The sequence below is a fragment of the Hyperolius riggenbachi genome, chromosome 9 (genome assembly GCF_040937935.1).
Source record: "Hyperolius riggenbachi isolate aHypRig1 chromosome 9, aHypRig1.pri, whole genome shotgun sequence".
NCBI classification, from domain to species: domain Eukaryota; kingdom Metazoa; phylum Chordata; class Amphibia; order Anura; family Hyperoliidae; genus Hyperolius; species Hyperolius riggenbachi.
In genome coordinates, this window is record NC_090654.1 from 17,180,227 (window position 1) to 17,197,784 (window position 17,558).

Here is a 17,558-nt window from a genome sequence, read left to right on the forward strand (position 1 = left end):
CACTACTCCTCCATTACTCCTGCTGCTGCTGTCTGTCTGTGTTTCCCACTGCCAGGGTACACAGAATTACCTTCTGCTGCCACACTGCCACCAGCTATTACGTCAAACAATAGCTGCTCACATAATTACTCCTCCATTCCTCCTCCTGCTGCTGCTGCTGTCTGTCTGTGTTTCCCACCGCCAGGGTACACAGATTTACCTTCTGCTGCCACTCTGCCACCAGCTATTACGTCAAAAAATAGCTATATATCTGTGTAATTGGTTGTAAAACCAAAACTACAAAACCATTACAAAAAAAGGTTTAATTTTTCTGAGGTGCCCGGGTTGAAAACTGTGTTGTCCCAGTTGTGTATTGGACACAATGTGGGCTGCACGACCGCTGTCTGGGACCTCCTGTTGTGTTTATTTACGGCCTGGTATCACCGCTAGGTACCAGGGCTATTATGTCACGCTGTCTACCTGCTGCCACACTCACACTACTCCTCCATTACTCCTGCTGCTGCTGTCTGTCTGTGTTTCCCACTGCCAGGGTACACAGAATTACCTTCTGCTGCCACACTGCCACCAGCTATTACGTCAAACAATAGCTGCTCACATAATTACTCCTCCATTCCTCCTCCTGCTGCTGCTGCTGTCTGTCTGTGTTTCCCACCGCCAGGGTACACAGATTTACCTTCTGCTGCCACTCTGCCACCAGCTATTACGTCAAAAAATAGCTATATATCTGTGTAATTGGTTGTAAAACCAAAACTACAAAACCATTACAAAAAAAGGTTTAATTTTTCTGAGGTGCCCGGGTTGAAAACTGTGTTGTCCCAGTTGTGTATTGGACACAATGTGGGCTGCACGACCGCTGTCTGGGACCTCCTGTTGTGTTTATTTATAGCCCTGGTATCACCGCTAGGTACCAGGGCTATTATGTCACGCTGCCTACCTGCTGCCACACTCACACTACTCCTCCATTACTCCTGCTGCTGCTGTCTGTCTGTGTTTCCCACTGCCAGGGTACACAGAATTACCTTCTGCTGCCACACTGCCACCAGCTATTACGTCAAACAATAGCTGCTCGCATAATTACTCCTCCATTCCTCCTCCTGCTGCTGCTGCTGTCTGTCTGTGTTTCCCACCGCCAGGGTACACAGATTTACCTTCTGCTGCCACTCTGCCACCAGCTATTACGTCAAAAAATAGCTATATATCTGTGTAATTGGTTGTAAAACCAAAACTACAAAACCATTACAAAAAAAGGTTTAATTTTTCTGAGGTGCCCGGGTTGAAAACTGTGTTGTCCCAGTTGTGTATTGGACACAATGTGGGCTGCACGACCGCTGTCTGGGACCTCCTGTTGTGTTTATTTACAGCCCTGGTATCACCGCTAGGTACCAGGGCTATTATGTCACGCTGCCTGCCTCATTGACTGCATGCTGCCACACACTCATCCTCCTCCTCCTGCTGCTGAATTTACCTCCTGCTGTCTGTGTGTTTCCACTGCCAGGGAGCACATACAATGGCGCTTCCAACATGCGTGCGCCACCAGCTATTTGTTGTTACGCTCAAAAATAGCTGCATTTCTTTAAAAAAAAAAATGAAAAGAGAAATAAGTGAAGAAGAAGAAGACGATATAGGAGAAGATGAAGAAGAAGAAGATGAAGAAGAAGAAGATGAAGAAGAAGAAGAAGAAGATGAAGAAGAAGAAGAAGAAGATGAAGAAGAAGAAGAAGAAGAAGAAGAAGAAGATGAAGATGAAGAAGATGAAGAAGAAGAAGAAGAAGAAGATGAAGAAGATGAAGAAGATGAAGAAGATGAAGAAGAAGAAGATGAAGAAGATGAAGATGAAGAAGATGAAGAAGAAGATGAAGAAGATGAAGAAGATGAAGAAGAAGAAGATGAAGAAGATGAAGATGAAGAAGATGAAGAAGAAGAAGAAGATGAAGAAGAAGAAGAAGAAGAAGAAGAAGAAGATGATGAAGAAGAAGAAGAAGAAGATGAAGAAGATGAAGAAGAAGAAGAAGAAGAAGAAGAAGAAGAAGATGAAGAAGATGAAGAAGAAGATGATGAAGAAGAAGAAGAAGAAGATGAAGAAGATGAAGATGAAGAAGATGAAGAAGAAGATGAAGAAGATGAAGATGAGGAAGATGAAGAAGAAGATGAAGAAGATGAAGAAGATGAAGAAGAAGAAGATGAAGAAGAAGAAGAAGAAGAAGACAATATAGAAGAAGAAGAAGAAGATATAGAAGAAGAAGATATAGAAGATAAAGAAGAAGAAGAAGAAGAAGAAGTATATACAGTACTGAACAAAATTCTGGACACAACTTCTCTTTTCACCTTTTTTTTTTTAAAGGAACATCCCCACATAATCACTTGCTGTTGTTACTTGGAAACAAATATGTTTCTTGCATCATTCACCCTCAAAACAAGTGTTGGGAAGCTATTTAAGGCCAATTCGAATAGTCAGCTCGAATAATGAGCTCGAATACCGACTCGAATAGTGAGCTCGAAGTCCGAGGTCGAATCGAATAGTAAAATTTATTCGACTCGAATATTCGACTGACCTCGAATAATTTACTATTCGAATTCGACCAAACTCGAATTTTAAAAAGGGGTATTTGAGCACCACTGCTGAGCGGTGCCTCCCGGCGGCATAGCCTGTGCTCAGCACGGGCTTACCGCCAGGGAGGTTAATTATTTTTCTACACTAAAGATTGTTTCTACTTAGCTGGCTGGGGCTTGCTTGCACTTATGTGTGGTTATTTCTTATATGCTTGTGCTTGTCCTGGGACAGTTAGTGAAAATAAAAACAAAATAACTGGCGCATGCATCATGGCTCCTTCATAATTTCCCTTCACTTCAAGTTTTCTTAAAAACAAAAACCTCTCCCAGCATATGCTTACTTATCACTGCAGCCACTTGACTTACTAACCTTTTTAGCCACCTTTGCTATGGTTAAACATGACAAAGGCAAAGTATGCAAAACTTTGCCATGCAAGTCAATAAAAATTTGCAGGCCAGATTGTCAAGATTTCTGACTGTATTTACAGAAAGGCTCATTCTCATCCTCAAATCTTGGATTATCTGGACAGTTTCTTTTCAATGTGAAACAATGTTGATTTTACAAAGATTAATACTTGTGTGATTTATCAACAGGATGGCCAAGAAAGTCCCGACTCTTTGGGCATTGGGATGTTTAACGAGAACCTTTTCCCCTTGGCTAGCATCCCTGGCTCCCCTACGGCAGATCAATACTTTTGTGAGATAGACAAAGTCTCGTTAACCCCGGCCGAGTCTTGGGATAGCTGGCTGAAAGAAGAGAACAACCCAGGTAACCATGTCTTTTTGTATTTCAAAGAGTTCCAAATACCCTACTTTTTAATGAAAAGCACTGCTCATTTTCAGCGAAATTGTAGAAGTGACACCATTCTTTGTAGAGTGGAGCTGACCTTTAGATAACAATGTTTCTCTGCAAATGTAATGTTCTTGCATTTTTTTTTTCACCAGACATACAATAACACGGCTCCGATCCCTTTGTGCTTTTTCACTGCGGCTGTAAATTAATAAGCAGTGTAGCTAATACAACATGGTATTTTATTTGCAGGATAAATTGGGTTTCTTGCTACTAGTACAAGTTATTTTTTCTCTGTCTTTTGTTGGTGAAAGAATCTGGTGCGGAGTCGGAAAACCACATAGAACAAGACTACAGAGAGTTTACTGAGAAAGTTTACCGTATGGTAAATGATCAAGTCTGTGTAGGGTCGTAAAGATGACAATAAATAGAACTAAGTCTATTACTTGTATGCCATATATGCTTGTGGGGACCATGTAAAATAGTGTCTTCACAAAAGAAAAAATATTAGCATATTTTGGTTGTAGTACAAATTTATATAACAAAGGTTATGGGAAAAAAACACATGGGCCCATAGCCAATAAACTTTTTCTTCTGGTTTTTCTCCTGATATGTTTTAAACTTGTATTTGAATTGCCCCATCAAAACACCAGCAAGCAAGAAAATAGTTAAAATAGTTTTTTTATAGTATTTTGCACCTACTTTTTCAATTACAAAGTTTTGCAAAGTAACTCTAAATAGAAGATGAAAAATAAGAGATAAATCAGGAGAAAAGGTGAAGGGCATATGGCCAATTAAGTATTTTAGAAAACTGAAAGGAGGTTAATTTTTATAAATGTATTTTTTTAAAAATATGATAGGATACATTTTAAAATAGGCCACATTTTTCTTAAAGGAGTACTATCGATTGAAACGACTTTTTTTTTTAATACTCTATATTAGTGTACACATTACCACTAGTGCTAGGGGCACTTTATTTATTCACCCAGGTCTCTCTCTCACTATCCCTGCTTAAAAATTCATTTCTCACACAGCTCATAGTAGTTTGGGTCACCCTGAGCTGCTTGGTTACTCTGTCACACAGCTCACAAATATATTTCACTGTGTCACTCAGCATGCAGGAGACATGAGGAGAAATAGGCTGATCTGAGGTGGTAACCGGTAACTAAATGAGCTGGAATATTGCTGGAATATAACTAGCTATACCACGAGTCTGTGTTTACACTCAGACTGGCTGCCTGCTTGACTCCAGGCTGCATCCACTTTACAAGCTGCTGAGAGGGGCAGACCACTGTCTACAATTAGCATTATTAGTATCTTTATCAGTAAAGAGAAGCAAAGATAATAAACACACATTGCTAGAATCTTTAACCCCTTACCACCATATTAACAAGATTCTTTCAGCAAGGTGATAATTAAACTATAAACTGAGGAGTTGATAGCATCTCCCCTTTGCAGAGACATGGTCTAGCCCTCTGGGAGCTCAGTATTAGATACATTTTGTATCCAACACTGACCACTGACGCCAAAACTGACGGAGGATTTTACAGCTGAGAGGAACAGCTGTGTGAGGAATCAAATTGCTCCTAGTACTTGCCCTAATGTGTGCTACAACATACAGCATTTAAAAATAAATGCATACATCGATAATATTCCTTTAAATTTTTTTGTTCGATTACTATCTTAATGTAAAAGGTTAAAATACATACAGCCCCAAATCACAGATGATCATCTCCTCCTCAATGACAAACAGGCGAAACTGGAAAAATTAGAATTTCATGCAAAAATTAATTTATGTCAGTAATACTGAACACAACTGATAGACCATTTACAGGCTCAGGAACCCTTTGCAGGTGTTTTGGATGAATTAGCTGATTAGAGTCAGACACTTTGAGCCGAGAATATTGAAGATTTTAACAGCATTGTAATGGTCTAAGGTTTTGATTGTATGGCTCATAATCTATCAGCGAAAATCATCAAAATTATGCAAATAAAGGCTGGAAATATCTTGCTTTGCATGTAATGAGACTATTTCATATATTGATTTCACCTTTTAACCTGAGTTACTGTAATAAATTAACTTTTGCATGATATTCTGATTTTTCGAGTTTTCCCTGTATGTTCACATTTCCATCACTTTTTCCTGTAGACAGTCAAAATCATGTTGTCTTCAGCTCCACAAAGAACAATGCAGTGGGAGAGGAGGGGAGATGTCAGACTTTTAGGCCACTGTATTCTATTCTGTTTACTAGACATTGACAGCCATGATAGGTATGAAGCATGCCTGTAGTGGACCCACCTTTCCTCCACATTGGACTTCATCACTGTCATCACCATGTGACTTAGGAGGGAGAGGCTCTGATTGCCATGGCAGTGGGAGATGTGCAGAAGCACATGTATCTCCAAAGAGGAGATGGCAGGAGAACGGTGCAGGAGAACTTTGATTTAAGAACTTTAATTTCTTACAAGAATTTCTGTAGTTTTAAATCATCACTCTTAAGTTTGGTTAACAGCTCATTCCATCAGATTCCTGCCACACATGGTGTCACAGTCCATGCCACAAAACACTTGTTTTTCAGAGTCGCTGTTGTGTCCTTTGCATCAGACATGTCATACATAGCATGGTAGGTATAACATGTTCGGTGTCCAGAATTATATGAATTTTTGCTCCAAAAGATGTTCTAGGGCTTATTTTCAGAAGATGCCTTATTTTTGGGGGAAACGCTAGTAGTTTTCCTATACAACAACAACAACAACAAATAACATTTGTAAAGCGCTTTTCTCCCGTAGGACTCAAAGCGCATAAGCATGGCTCCGACCATCGTGGTACAGAGGAAGAATTTTATAAGTCCGGAAATGCCAGGCTAAACAGGTGGCTTTTCAGTCTGGCTTTGAATAGCTCCAGGGATGGTGCTGTCTTTACTGGGTGTGGCAGGGAGTTCCAAAGAGTAGGTGCAGCATGACAGAAGGCTCTGTCTCCAGATTTTTTGAGGTGCACTCTGGGAGTGACCAAGTTTATAGAACTTGCTGATCTGAGGTTGTGAGAGGTGTGGTGCAGCTTCAGCAAGTCCTTCATGTATCCAGGGCCCAGATTGTGCAGGGATTTGAATGTCAGCAGTCCAATCTTGAAGAGTATTCTCCATTCTACTGGTAGCCAGTGCAGTGAGTGAAGAATCGGTGTAATGTGACAGTGGCGAGGCTGTATATACGACATGCCATGCTGAAACACAAGCAGCATGCACAGAGCTTGTGGTTTACAGAAATTGGCTCTCACAAGAAATTGATTCTGCTGATCATGTGGATAAGAGTCTATTTCTTGCAGGCAAATAACTCTGTCAGGCTCCCCAGAGCTATGATAGAATAAGCTGTGTGACCTTGGAAGAGGTGAAGTGCTGCTGAATGCTGATGCTTATCACGACAGATCAGGAGGGCTGGCTCTAACAAAAACACAAATTGCCTGACGCATATACACAGGACTGTAGAACTCACATTATACTGCTGCTCTCCTGTATCCAGGCTTTGTATTGAGCGTGACTTGCTGGTGTCTTGTGGGCTGCTGCTAGGGCTTACATTCTGGGGATGTCTTATATTTCAAGCATGCTAGAAATTCCTGCTAGGGCTTATTCTCAGGGGATGTCTTACTTTAGGGGAAACACGGAATATCATAGAGCACAATGGTGAAGTTGCTCACTGCAAGGGCCACAGTGGATTCATTCACAATGGACATGTACTCACAGATCCTACACTTAGCGTATGATCCATGGATCCATCAACGTGTCTGATGACCAACTGTCCTGTTGATGCGGTAAACAGAATAATTTTAAGTATAGTGTGAACTAGTAATGGGCCGAAATTCCCCATGTGTTAAATTTCACATCGAAATTCGCAATTATGCATCGTAATCGTAATGCAAAATTTCAGAGAAAACCATAAATCATTTTGTATGTAAAACTAATATTTCATAATTTTGCACAATTTTTGACAATTTTGTGAACGTTTATGCCGACCGTTAATAGCAAAGCACACATACATGCTATTGCAACCAAAATTGCTAAATTTGTTAAGAATAGTGGGTACAAGTGGAAAAAAATATTTTACAAAAAGACCTTGTAGTTTTTGAGAAAATCAATTTAAAAAATCCAAAGAAAAATGGTTTTTAAACTGTCATTTTTCAGTTTAAAAAACGATTTTTTTTGCATTATTAAAATCGATTTTCTCAAAAACGACAGTCTTTTTGGAAAATTATTTTTGTGAATTGTACACACTATTTTCCTCAACATATTTTGGTGTCAAAAGAATGTATGGGGTCGTTGCTATTCACTGCTAAAGTCAGGATGAAATTACACGACAATTACGCTAAATTTTACGTGAAATTCCGAATGACTGCAAAAGCAAATTGAATTTACAGGTCGTAATTACGTATAGGGGGAATTGCAAAAATGTATGTGAAATTTTATGTATCATCACTAGTGTGAACCAGGATGTAAACTGTTATGGCAATAAAGTTTTAGCAGTGAGGCAGAACTGTATGAACTGTTAATAGCAGGTTTGGGAGATTTTTAGAAACTTTTGGTTGGATCCCAAAAATCATGCAAAATAGATTTTGCCACTAACTAGGAGGAAAATTTGTCTCAAATGTGTTCAGGTGTTATTGTAACAACTGAAAAAAAACATGCGCGCATAGCTTCCAGCTGATAATTGGTTCACTGCCTCTCTAAACACAAGAATCAAACGCCATTGATGAAGCTCTACGCAATGTGTAGCACAATGAGAGTTCAATATTTTACTCAGATGCGGTCATTCAATCAGATTTGCATAATCTTAATCAGAGGGTAATTATCACTTGTTCCCATAAATTAGTAAATTAGGGCACTTTCTCTCTTCCATTGTGATCGTAAAATCCAACACTTCGATGAGATTCTGTATTCTGATTGATTATAGAATCATTTCATGTCAATTTACTCCCCATACTGCATGGTTTCTATAGAATTTGATTATAAAAATCTGATTGAATGATCACATCTGTGGAAAATATTGTACCATAACGGGCACCTTTAGTATGGCAAGTTTAGTCATCATGGTTCTAGGTGTGAAATGAGTACAATAAATAATTGTAGTAGTCCACAATTATTTACCATAATGTGTTTTTTTCCTCCAGTTTCCCCTCCACCACCTTCTCTACCAGGAGATCCATTGATTCCCATATTACCAATCCCTTCAGAGTTTTTCCATCCCACCATCAGTACTGCAGATCCAGATCCAGAAGATCCCAATCTTCAAAAAAGCCTCCCTAAACTTCCCTCTCCCGAATCTTGGGCTACCCTTCGTTCCCCGGATGTCAACTGCTCGCTTCACCGACAGGTGAGATGATTTTTCAGCCAAAGCTTAAAAAGGCCAAAAGGAGTAAAGTACAATACGTGTAAAAAATGATTATATTTTACTAGGATGCTGACATGTCAGTAAATAATAACTGAAAATGATATTCCTTTTTCAGTGGACATTATTTAACATTTAGCCAACCAAAGTAACAGTTGTAGATCAACTATTTAGCAGCTGATAAATTAATTGGTTGGGGCGATTGTCTAGGTCAGTGGGGTTTTTGCATGTTAAAAGATGTATTTATTTTTTAATTTTTGTCACTGATACAAGGTTATAAGTAGGCATTTTGGGAATTCTTCAAAAGCACATAACCATTTGAGACCTAAGCCTTTAAAACATTTCAATTTAAAAGCCCAAACTCAGGTTTTCAGAGATGTGCCACCTCAATGGACAGTTGCACTTTGAATTTATAGTCAACATAGCTAACATATACTGTATGGTTTCTTTTTAAAATAATTTCCTTTAATGATATAAATTAAAGGATATATGTTGTTTTGTTTTCCACACAAGGTGAAAAAAAGTTTTTTGTTAATAAAAAAAGATAAATGAAATCATAAAAATCATAAAATTATATCCTTAGCCAGCTTATATAGTGTGTGTGTGTGAATGTATGTATATACAGGATCTTCTAAAAAAAATTAGCATATTGTGATAAAGTTCATTATTTTCTGTAAAGTACTGATAAACATTAGACTTTCATATATTTTAGATTCAAATACACACAACTGAAGTAGTTCAAGCCTTTTATTGTTTTAATATTGATGCTTTTGGCATACAGCTCATGAAAACCCAAAATTCCTATCTCAAAAAATTTGCATATTTCATCCGACCAATAAAAGAAAAGTGTTTTTAAAACAAAAAAAAAAGTCAACCTTCAAATAATTATGTTCAGTGATGCACTCAGTACTTGGTCGGGAATCCTTTTGCAGAAATGACTGCTTCAATGCGGCGTGGCATGGAGGCAATCAGCCTGTGGCACTGCTCAGGTGTTATGGAGGCCCAGGATGCTTCGATAGCGGCCTTAAGCTCATCCAGAGTGTTAGGTCTTGCGTCTCTCAACTTTCTCTTTACAATATCCCACAGATTCTATATGGGGTTCAGGTCAGGAGAGTTGGCAGGCCAATTGAGCACAGTAATACCATGGTCAGTAAACCATTTACCAGTGGTTTTGGCACCGTGAGCAGGTGCCAGGTTGTGCGAAAAATGAAATCTTCATCTCCGTAAAGCTTTTCAGCAGATGGAAGCATGAAGTGCTCCAAAATCTCCTGATAGCTAGCTGCATTGACCCTGCCCTTGATAAAACACAGCGGACCAACACCAGCAGCTGACATGGCATCCCATACCATCACTGACTGTGGGTACTTGACACTGGACTTCAGGCATTTTGGCATTTCCCTCTTCCCAGTCTTCCTCCAGACTCTGGCACCTAGATTTCCGAATGACATGTAAAAGTTGCTTTCATCCGAAAAAAGTACTTTGGACCATTGAGCAACAGTCCAGTGCTGCTTCTCTGTAGCCCAGGCCAGGCGCTTCTGCCGCTGTTTCTGGTTCAAAAGTGGGTTCATGCTTCCATCTGCTGAAAAGCTTTATGGAGATGAAGATTTCATCTTTCAGCACGACCTGGCACCTGCTCACAGTGCCCAAACCACTGGTAAATGGTTTACTGACCATGGTATTACTGTGCTCAATTGGGTTGCCAACTCTCCTGACCTGAACCCCATATAGAATCTGTGGGATATTGTGAAGAGAAAGTTGAGAGACGTAAGACCCAACACTCTGGATGGGCTTAAGGCCGCTATCGAAGCATCCTGGGCCTCCATAACACCTGAGTAAAGATGGGCCGAAAGGTTCGCCGGCGAACGGTTCCAGGCGAACTTTGGGGGTTCGCGTTCGCCTGCATCAGGCGAACATTTGCGAAAGTTCGATTCGCCCCATAATGCTGTATTGAGCAAAATTTTTACCCTCCATTTCACTGTCAGCAGACATGTTATTGTCAAACACACTGCTTTCAGTGCTAGAGAACCCGCCCACCCTCCCTTCAAGCTAGGTCCTTTATACCATTTGACTCAGTTGTCTGCCTACACTAATTAGTTATGGGACAGCTGCTACACACTCTGCTAGGGAGATTTTAATTGGCCACCTCCCACCTCCCTCCTACCGGAGGGAGGAGAGTCTCTTCTGCCAGGGAATTATACTATTTTAAAAACCAGTATACATCATACCGTAGCTGGGAATCAAACCCAGATCTCACTGTGTGGTGGGCACGTCACCCTAAGCACTGTACCACTACAGTAGTAAGTGAAGCTAGCCTAAAATGTACCATTTATGCTCAATGCAATAGAACCATTAGGTTGCTTAAAGGAGAACTGTAGTGAGAGGTATATGGAGGCTGCCATATTGATTTCCTTTTAAGCTATACCAGTTGCCTGGCAGCCCTGCTGATCTATTTGGCTGCAGTAATAATAATAATAATAATAATCCAAACATTTGTATAGTGCTTTTCTCCTGTCAGACTCAAAGCGCTCAAGAGCTGCAGCCACAGGGACGCGCTCAAGTGGCCACCCTGCAGTGTTAGGGAGTCTTGCCTTGAACTCCTTACTGAATAGGTACTTGACCTAGCCAGGATTCAAACCCTGGTCTCCCATGTCAAAGGCAGAGCCCTTAACCAGTACACTATCCAGCCACTGTAGTGTGAATCACACCAGAAACAAGCATGCAGCTAATCTTGTCAGATCTTACAAAAATGTCAAACACCAGATCTGCTGCATGCTTGTTCAGGGTCTAGGGCTAAAAGTATTGGAGGCAGAGGATCTGCAGGATAGCCAGGTAACTGGTATTGCTTAAAAGGAAATCAATATGGTAGCCTCCATATACCTTTCACTACAGTTCTCCTTTAAAGGGAACCTTAACTGTGAATGATATGGATGTTTCCTGTAAACAATACCAGTTGCCTGGCAGTCCAGCTGATCTTTGTGACTGCAATAGTGGCTGAATCACACCCTGAAACAAGCATGCAGCTAATCCAGTCTGACTTCAGTCAGAGCACCTGATCTGCATGCTTGTTCAGGGGCTGTGGCTAAAAGTATTAGAGACACAGGATCAGCAGGCGATTCAGGCAACTGGTATTATTTTAAAAGGAAAAATCCATATCCTTCTCCGTTTAGGTTCCCTTTAAGGATTTGTAGCATAAAAGCCAACTCACATTGGCTGGGATTTGAACCTGGGTCTCACTGTGTGGTGGACAAGCACACTAACCACTGTACCAACTGAAGCTGGCCTAAAATTGCTGGCCTAAAATTTACTATTTATGCTCAATACAAGAGAAAAAGTAGACAAGACAAATAACACAAAAGAGAAGGCCATGTCTGGCTAAATATCTGTAAGCAGTGGCTGCATGGTGTAATGGATAAGGGCGCTGCCTCTGACAAAGGAGACCAGAGTTCAAATCTCAGCTCTGTCTGTTCAGTAAGCCAGCACCTATTCAGTAGGAGACCTTAGGCAAGTCTTCCTAACACTGCTACTGCCTATAGAGCATGACCTAGTGGCTGCAGCTCTGGTCCTTTGAGTCCGCCAGGAGAAAAGTGTGATATAAATGTTATTTGTCTTGTCTACTTTTTCTCTTGTATTGAGCATAAATAGTAAATTTTAGGCCAGCAATTTCAGGCCAGCTTCAGTTGGTATAGTGGTTAGTGTGCTTGTCCACCATACAGTGAGACCCAGGTTCAAATCCCAGCCAATGTGAGTTGGCTTTTATGCTACAAATCCTTAAAGGGAACCTAAACGGAGAAGGATATGGATTTTTCCTTTTAAAATAATACCAGTTGCCTGAATCGCCTGCTGATCCTGTGTCTCTAATACTTTTAGCCACAGCCCCTGAACAAGCATGCAGATCAGGTGCTCTGACTGAAGTCAGACTGGATTAGCTGCATGCTTGTTTCAGGGTGTGATTCAGCCACTATTGCAGTCACAAAGATCAGCTGGACTGCCAGGCAACTGGTATTGTTTACAGGAAACATCCATATCATTCACAGTTAAGGTTCCCTTTAAAGGAGAACTGTAGTGAAAGGTATATGGAGGCTACCATATTGATTTCCTTTTAAGCAATACCAGTTACCTGGCTATCCTGCAGATCCTCTGCCTCCAATACTTTTAGCCCTAGACCCTGAACAAGCATGCAGCAGATCTGGTGTTTGACATTTTTGTAAGATCTGACAAGATTAGCTGCATGCTTGTTTCTGGTGTGATTCACACTACAGTGGCTGGATAGTGTACTGGTTAAGGGCTCTGCCTTTGACATGGGAGACCAGGGTTTGAATCCTGGCTAGGTCAAGTACCTATTCAGTAAGGAGTTCAAGGCAAGACTCCCTAACACTGCAGGGTGGCCTCTTGAGCGCGTCCCTGTGGCTTGCAGCTCTTGAGCGCTTTGAGTCCGACAGGAGAAAAGCACTATACAAATGTTTGGATTATTATTATTACTGCAGCCAAATAGATCAGCAGGGCTGCCAGGCAACTGGTATAGCTTAAAAGGAAATCAATATGGCAGCCTCCATATACCTCTCACTACAGTTCTCCTTTAAGCAACCTAATGGTTCTATTGCATTGAGCATAAATGGTACATTTTAGGCTAGCTTCACTTACTACTGTAGTGGTACAGTGCTTAGGGTGACGTGCCCACCACACAGTGAGATCTGGGTTTGATTCCCAGCTATGGTATGATGTATACTGGTTTTTAAAATAGTATAATTCCCTGGCAGAAGAGACCCTCCTCCCTCCGGTAGGAGGGAATAGGTGGGAGGTGGGAGAAGGGAGGTGGGAGGAGGGAAATTAAAATCTCCCTAGCAGAGTGTGTAGCAGCTGTCCCATAACTAATTAGTGTAGGTAGGCAAATGGTATAAAGGACCTTGCTTGGAGGAGGGTGGGCGGGTTCTCCAGCAGTGATGTATATTTCACTCAGTTAGGTGTGGCTCCAGGTATTAGAGCTTTTGAAACATGTTTTCTATCATTTTTCCAGTTGATAGAATTTTTTTAAACTTTCAAAGTTCGCCTCCCCATTGAAGTCTATTGCGGTTCGCGAACTTTTTCGCGAACCGAACCTTTCGCGGAAGTTCGCGAACAGGGTTCGCGAACCTAAAATCGGAGGTTCGGCCCATCTCTACACCTGAGCAGTGCCACAGGCTGATTGCCTCCATGCCACGCCGCATTGAAGCAGTCATTTCTGCAAAAGGATTCCCGACCAAGTATTGAGTGCATAACTGAACATAGTTATTTGAAGGTTGACTTTTTTTTGTTTTAAAAACACTTTTTTTTTATTGGTCGGATGAAACATGCTAATTTTTTGAGATAGGAATTTTGGGTTTTCATGAGCTGTATGCCAAAATCATCAATATTAAAACAATAAAAGGCTTGAACTACTTCAGTTGTGTGTATTTGAATCTAAAATATATGAAAGTCTAATGTTTATCAGTACTTTACAGAAAATAATGAACTTTATCACAATATGCTAATTTTTTGAGAAGATCCTGTGTGTATATATATATATATATGTGTATATATATATATATATATATATATATATATATATATATATATATATATATATATATATATATATATATATATATATATATATATATATATATATATATATAAATACCTTGTTATAGCAAACTCAGTCCTCAGGTCCTGGCATATATGTTTGTATAAATAACCAATGTTTGACAAATTCTGATATAGTGAACTTCTGCTGTATAGATTCTAATATGTGTGTGTGTGTGTGTATGCGCACACGTACGTTTTTGTTTTTGCGTCAATTTGAATTTCTCTTTTGATACTTTATACTAGCTAATATGTTTCATAACTGTCCGAGGATCCTAGACATTTACAATGGGTAGTATCATTTATTTATGCTAAGAAAGTACCCTTTCTAATTTTTATGTTTATTTTAATAATTTGGTGGCAATTTTGTAATAAGACTAAAAAAAAAATAAGGTTCACCATTTCAAGAGCTTGCTTGCTTTTACAATCTGCCAGCTAGCCAATAAATGGTAAAAACCATACTTCAAAAAATGTGCTCAAAGGGCTGGGGTACACCGAGCGGCTTTTTGAGCATTTCTGCAGCTGCTTGCGGCTGCGGATACGCTTGGTCAATGTATCTCAATGGGGTGGTTCACACCAGAGCGGGAGGCGTTTTGCAGAAACGCATACTCCCGGGCTGCTGCAGATTTTGGATTGTGGAAGCGTTTCTGCCTCAAAGTTAAGTATAGGAAAAATGCAAACCGCTCTGAAAAATGGCAGTTCAGAGCTGTTCTCCAGGCGTTTTTGTTACAGAAGCTGTTCAGTAACAGCTTTACTGTAACAATATATATAATCTACTACACCAAAAACGCTTCCCAAAACCGCAAAATGCTAGCTGAAACGCTTCAGAATAATAGGAAAAAGCGTTTCAAAACCTGCTAGCATTTTGCGGATCTGCTAGCGGGTTTTGGTGTGCACCAGGCCTAGCTGATGGCTAAAGTAGTGCAATACTCTGTTGGTTGTGTTAAAGAGAAACTCCGACCAAAAATTGAACTTAATCCCAATCAGTAGCTGATACCCCCTTTTACATGAGAAATCTATTCCTTTTCACAAACAGACTATAAGGCACTGTATGATCCCTCCCACAAGAAACTCTGAGGACCATTGTACTCCTGGCAGTTTCCTGTCTGTGAATCTTGCTGCATTGTGGGAAATAGCTGTTTACAGCTGTTTCCAACTGCCAAAAAACATGCAGCAGCTACATCACCTGCCAACAGTAAAAATGTCACCATGTAATAAATGTCAGAATGTAAATCAAGGATTTAAAAGATTTTACAATGGGCAAACACTGACTAAATCATTTACACATAATTATTGGAAAAATAAAGCACTTTTTTTATTCCATTATTTTCACTGGAGTTCCTCTTTAACCTAGTAACTGATTTCCCTGATATGCTTAACATTCAGAGAAAAAATCAACTTGTCCTACTGTAAAAGAAATTTGTTGAAAAAATATTTCACTAGAAAGTTTCTTTTTTTTCTTATCTACAGCCCACAGAAAGCAATTCATCAATGGGAAGTGGAAGCTCAAACTCTGAGAACAGTTTGCAGACTACGCTGGAAGATAGCTTACATTTAAGTGATTCACCGCAGTGTACCTTGGACCTCCCAGATCTGCGTGTAGCTGCTGCATCGCATCATTCTACACTTCCTATATCTTCTCTTTCTTTGATACAGAGGAGAAGCAACCGCCCTAGCTTTGCACTTCAGAACGTTCGGGGGCACCAGCGGAGCCATAGCAGTGGTGGGAGCACTAGCCCGGGATGTACTCTTCATGATTCCATGGACCCTTCTGATGAGGAAGGGGCTGGTGGAAGTTTAAGGGGAACAAGTGAGCCTTCAGAGACTCTTAGCAGCTTGTCCCTCACATCTCTCTTTTCACCACCCCCCTCCTTAGCACCACCTGGTGGCATGATGAAAAAATGCAGCAGCGTAAACAGTCTTTCTGTTGCCCCTTCCAGGGTAAGAGGAACAAAGCAGTTTTACGCAGTTGATCCACAGGGCTTCCTTTCAATGCCATCATGGGTCATGGATTTTTACCAAACTTCTACTCCCCCAGAAACCCAGGAACGTCGTAGCAGTACCGGAAAATTACCAACTGTGGAAAGGGGGATCCCCAACAGTAGTGTCTCAGGAAATGTGGACTTTGGCAATAAAAGTCGGCGGAACAGATGAGATTTTTTTGTATTCTTTTGTTTTGGTACGCGGAAAGGTCAGTTTCCTGGGAAACGATGTCCTAACTCTGAAAACAGGAAAGCAAGAAGCCTTACGGCTCTCAGACAGACCAGCAGGAAACGCTACATTACCTCACTGTGTGAGCCAGCCAAGCAATGCAACTGCAGAGAGGAGAGGTTACATTGGCTGAGCTCTCGGGCTCTGAACTAGAAGAACCACTGTACTGTATCCAGCCTTTGGGGCTATTACATATAGTAAATTATATATATATATAAATATATATATATTATTTTATTTATATATATTTTATTTTTACTGTTGCTTGGGACTTCTTGAAAGTTTGTATTATATAAAAAAAAAGGTAACTTTATGTGGCAATACAAATTATTTGGTGGAAGAGAGTCGATGACCTTGATTTTCGGAAGTCTTTTATGTTCCTTCCTGTGAATTATACGCATATCACAGATTTTTATATGTATATGTTCGGGGGAAAAAAGTATCCAGGGTTGAAACACTCACTGTTTGTGATTTAAAGCAATCAGTGTTTTCTTAAAGGACACCTACCGCAAACATTTTAAAATGTAAAAAGCACATATAAAAATGTACGTTTCTCCAGGAGTAGAATGCACTGTAATTTACTTTTTTCCTATGTTGCTGTCACGTACAGTAGGGCCTCTACACACTGTTGCGCTTGCGCTGCACTTTTAAAATCGCATGTGTTCTTTAATCACGAGATCTTTTGAAAAATCATGAATGCGTGCATGGTGCAATGCGATTTTTCTATTTTCATGAAGGCTTGGCGATTTAAAAATCGCATGCTATTTTAAACATGCAGCACAAGTGCAGCAGTGTGTGCAGGCCATAAGTATTGAACATCTGACAGATCTGTCAGGTTTTAGACTAGTTAATCTCCTCATTGGGGATTTTTAGCTATTTCATTATTTACAAAATAATTATTTACAAAATAGTGTGCAAACATACAGGGAAGCTGGATGGATTTTTTGTACAGATTCTTTCCAGGCAGCGCTTTTGTAAAGAATAAAGGTAGTACTGAGAATCTCCCATGTGGAGATGGACTGGTCCAAAAATC

The 17,558-nt window shown here is 40.2% G+C and overlaps 1 protein-coding gene across 2 annotated transcripts in view; it reads left to right on the forward strand.

Annotated features, from left to right (window-relative positions):
* The window catches only part of CACNA1I (calcium voltage-gated channel subunit alpha1 I), a 614,989-nt gene extending 598,202 nt beyond the window's left edge, over nt 1-16,787 (forward strand). For both annotated transcript variants that reach the window (XM_068252020.1, XM_068252021.1), the window contains 3 exons: nt 3,145-3,319; nt 8,499-8,701; nt 15,785-16,787. In XM_068252020.1, coding sequence (XP_068108121.1) covers nt 3,145-3,319; nt 8,499-8,701; nt 15,785-16,468 — 1,062 coding nt within the window. In that variant the 3' untranslated portion in view covers nt 16,469-16,787. The remainder of the gene's footprint in view (nt 1-3,144; nt 3,320-8,498; nt 8,702-15,784) is intronic.
* Nucleotides 16,788-17,558: the final 771 nt, after the last annotated feature.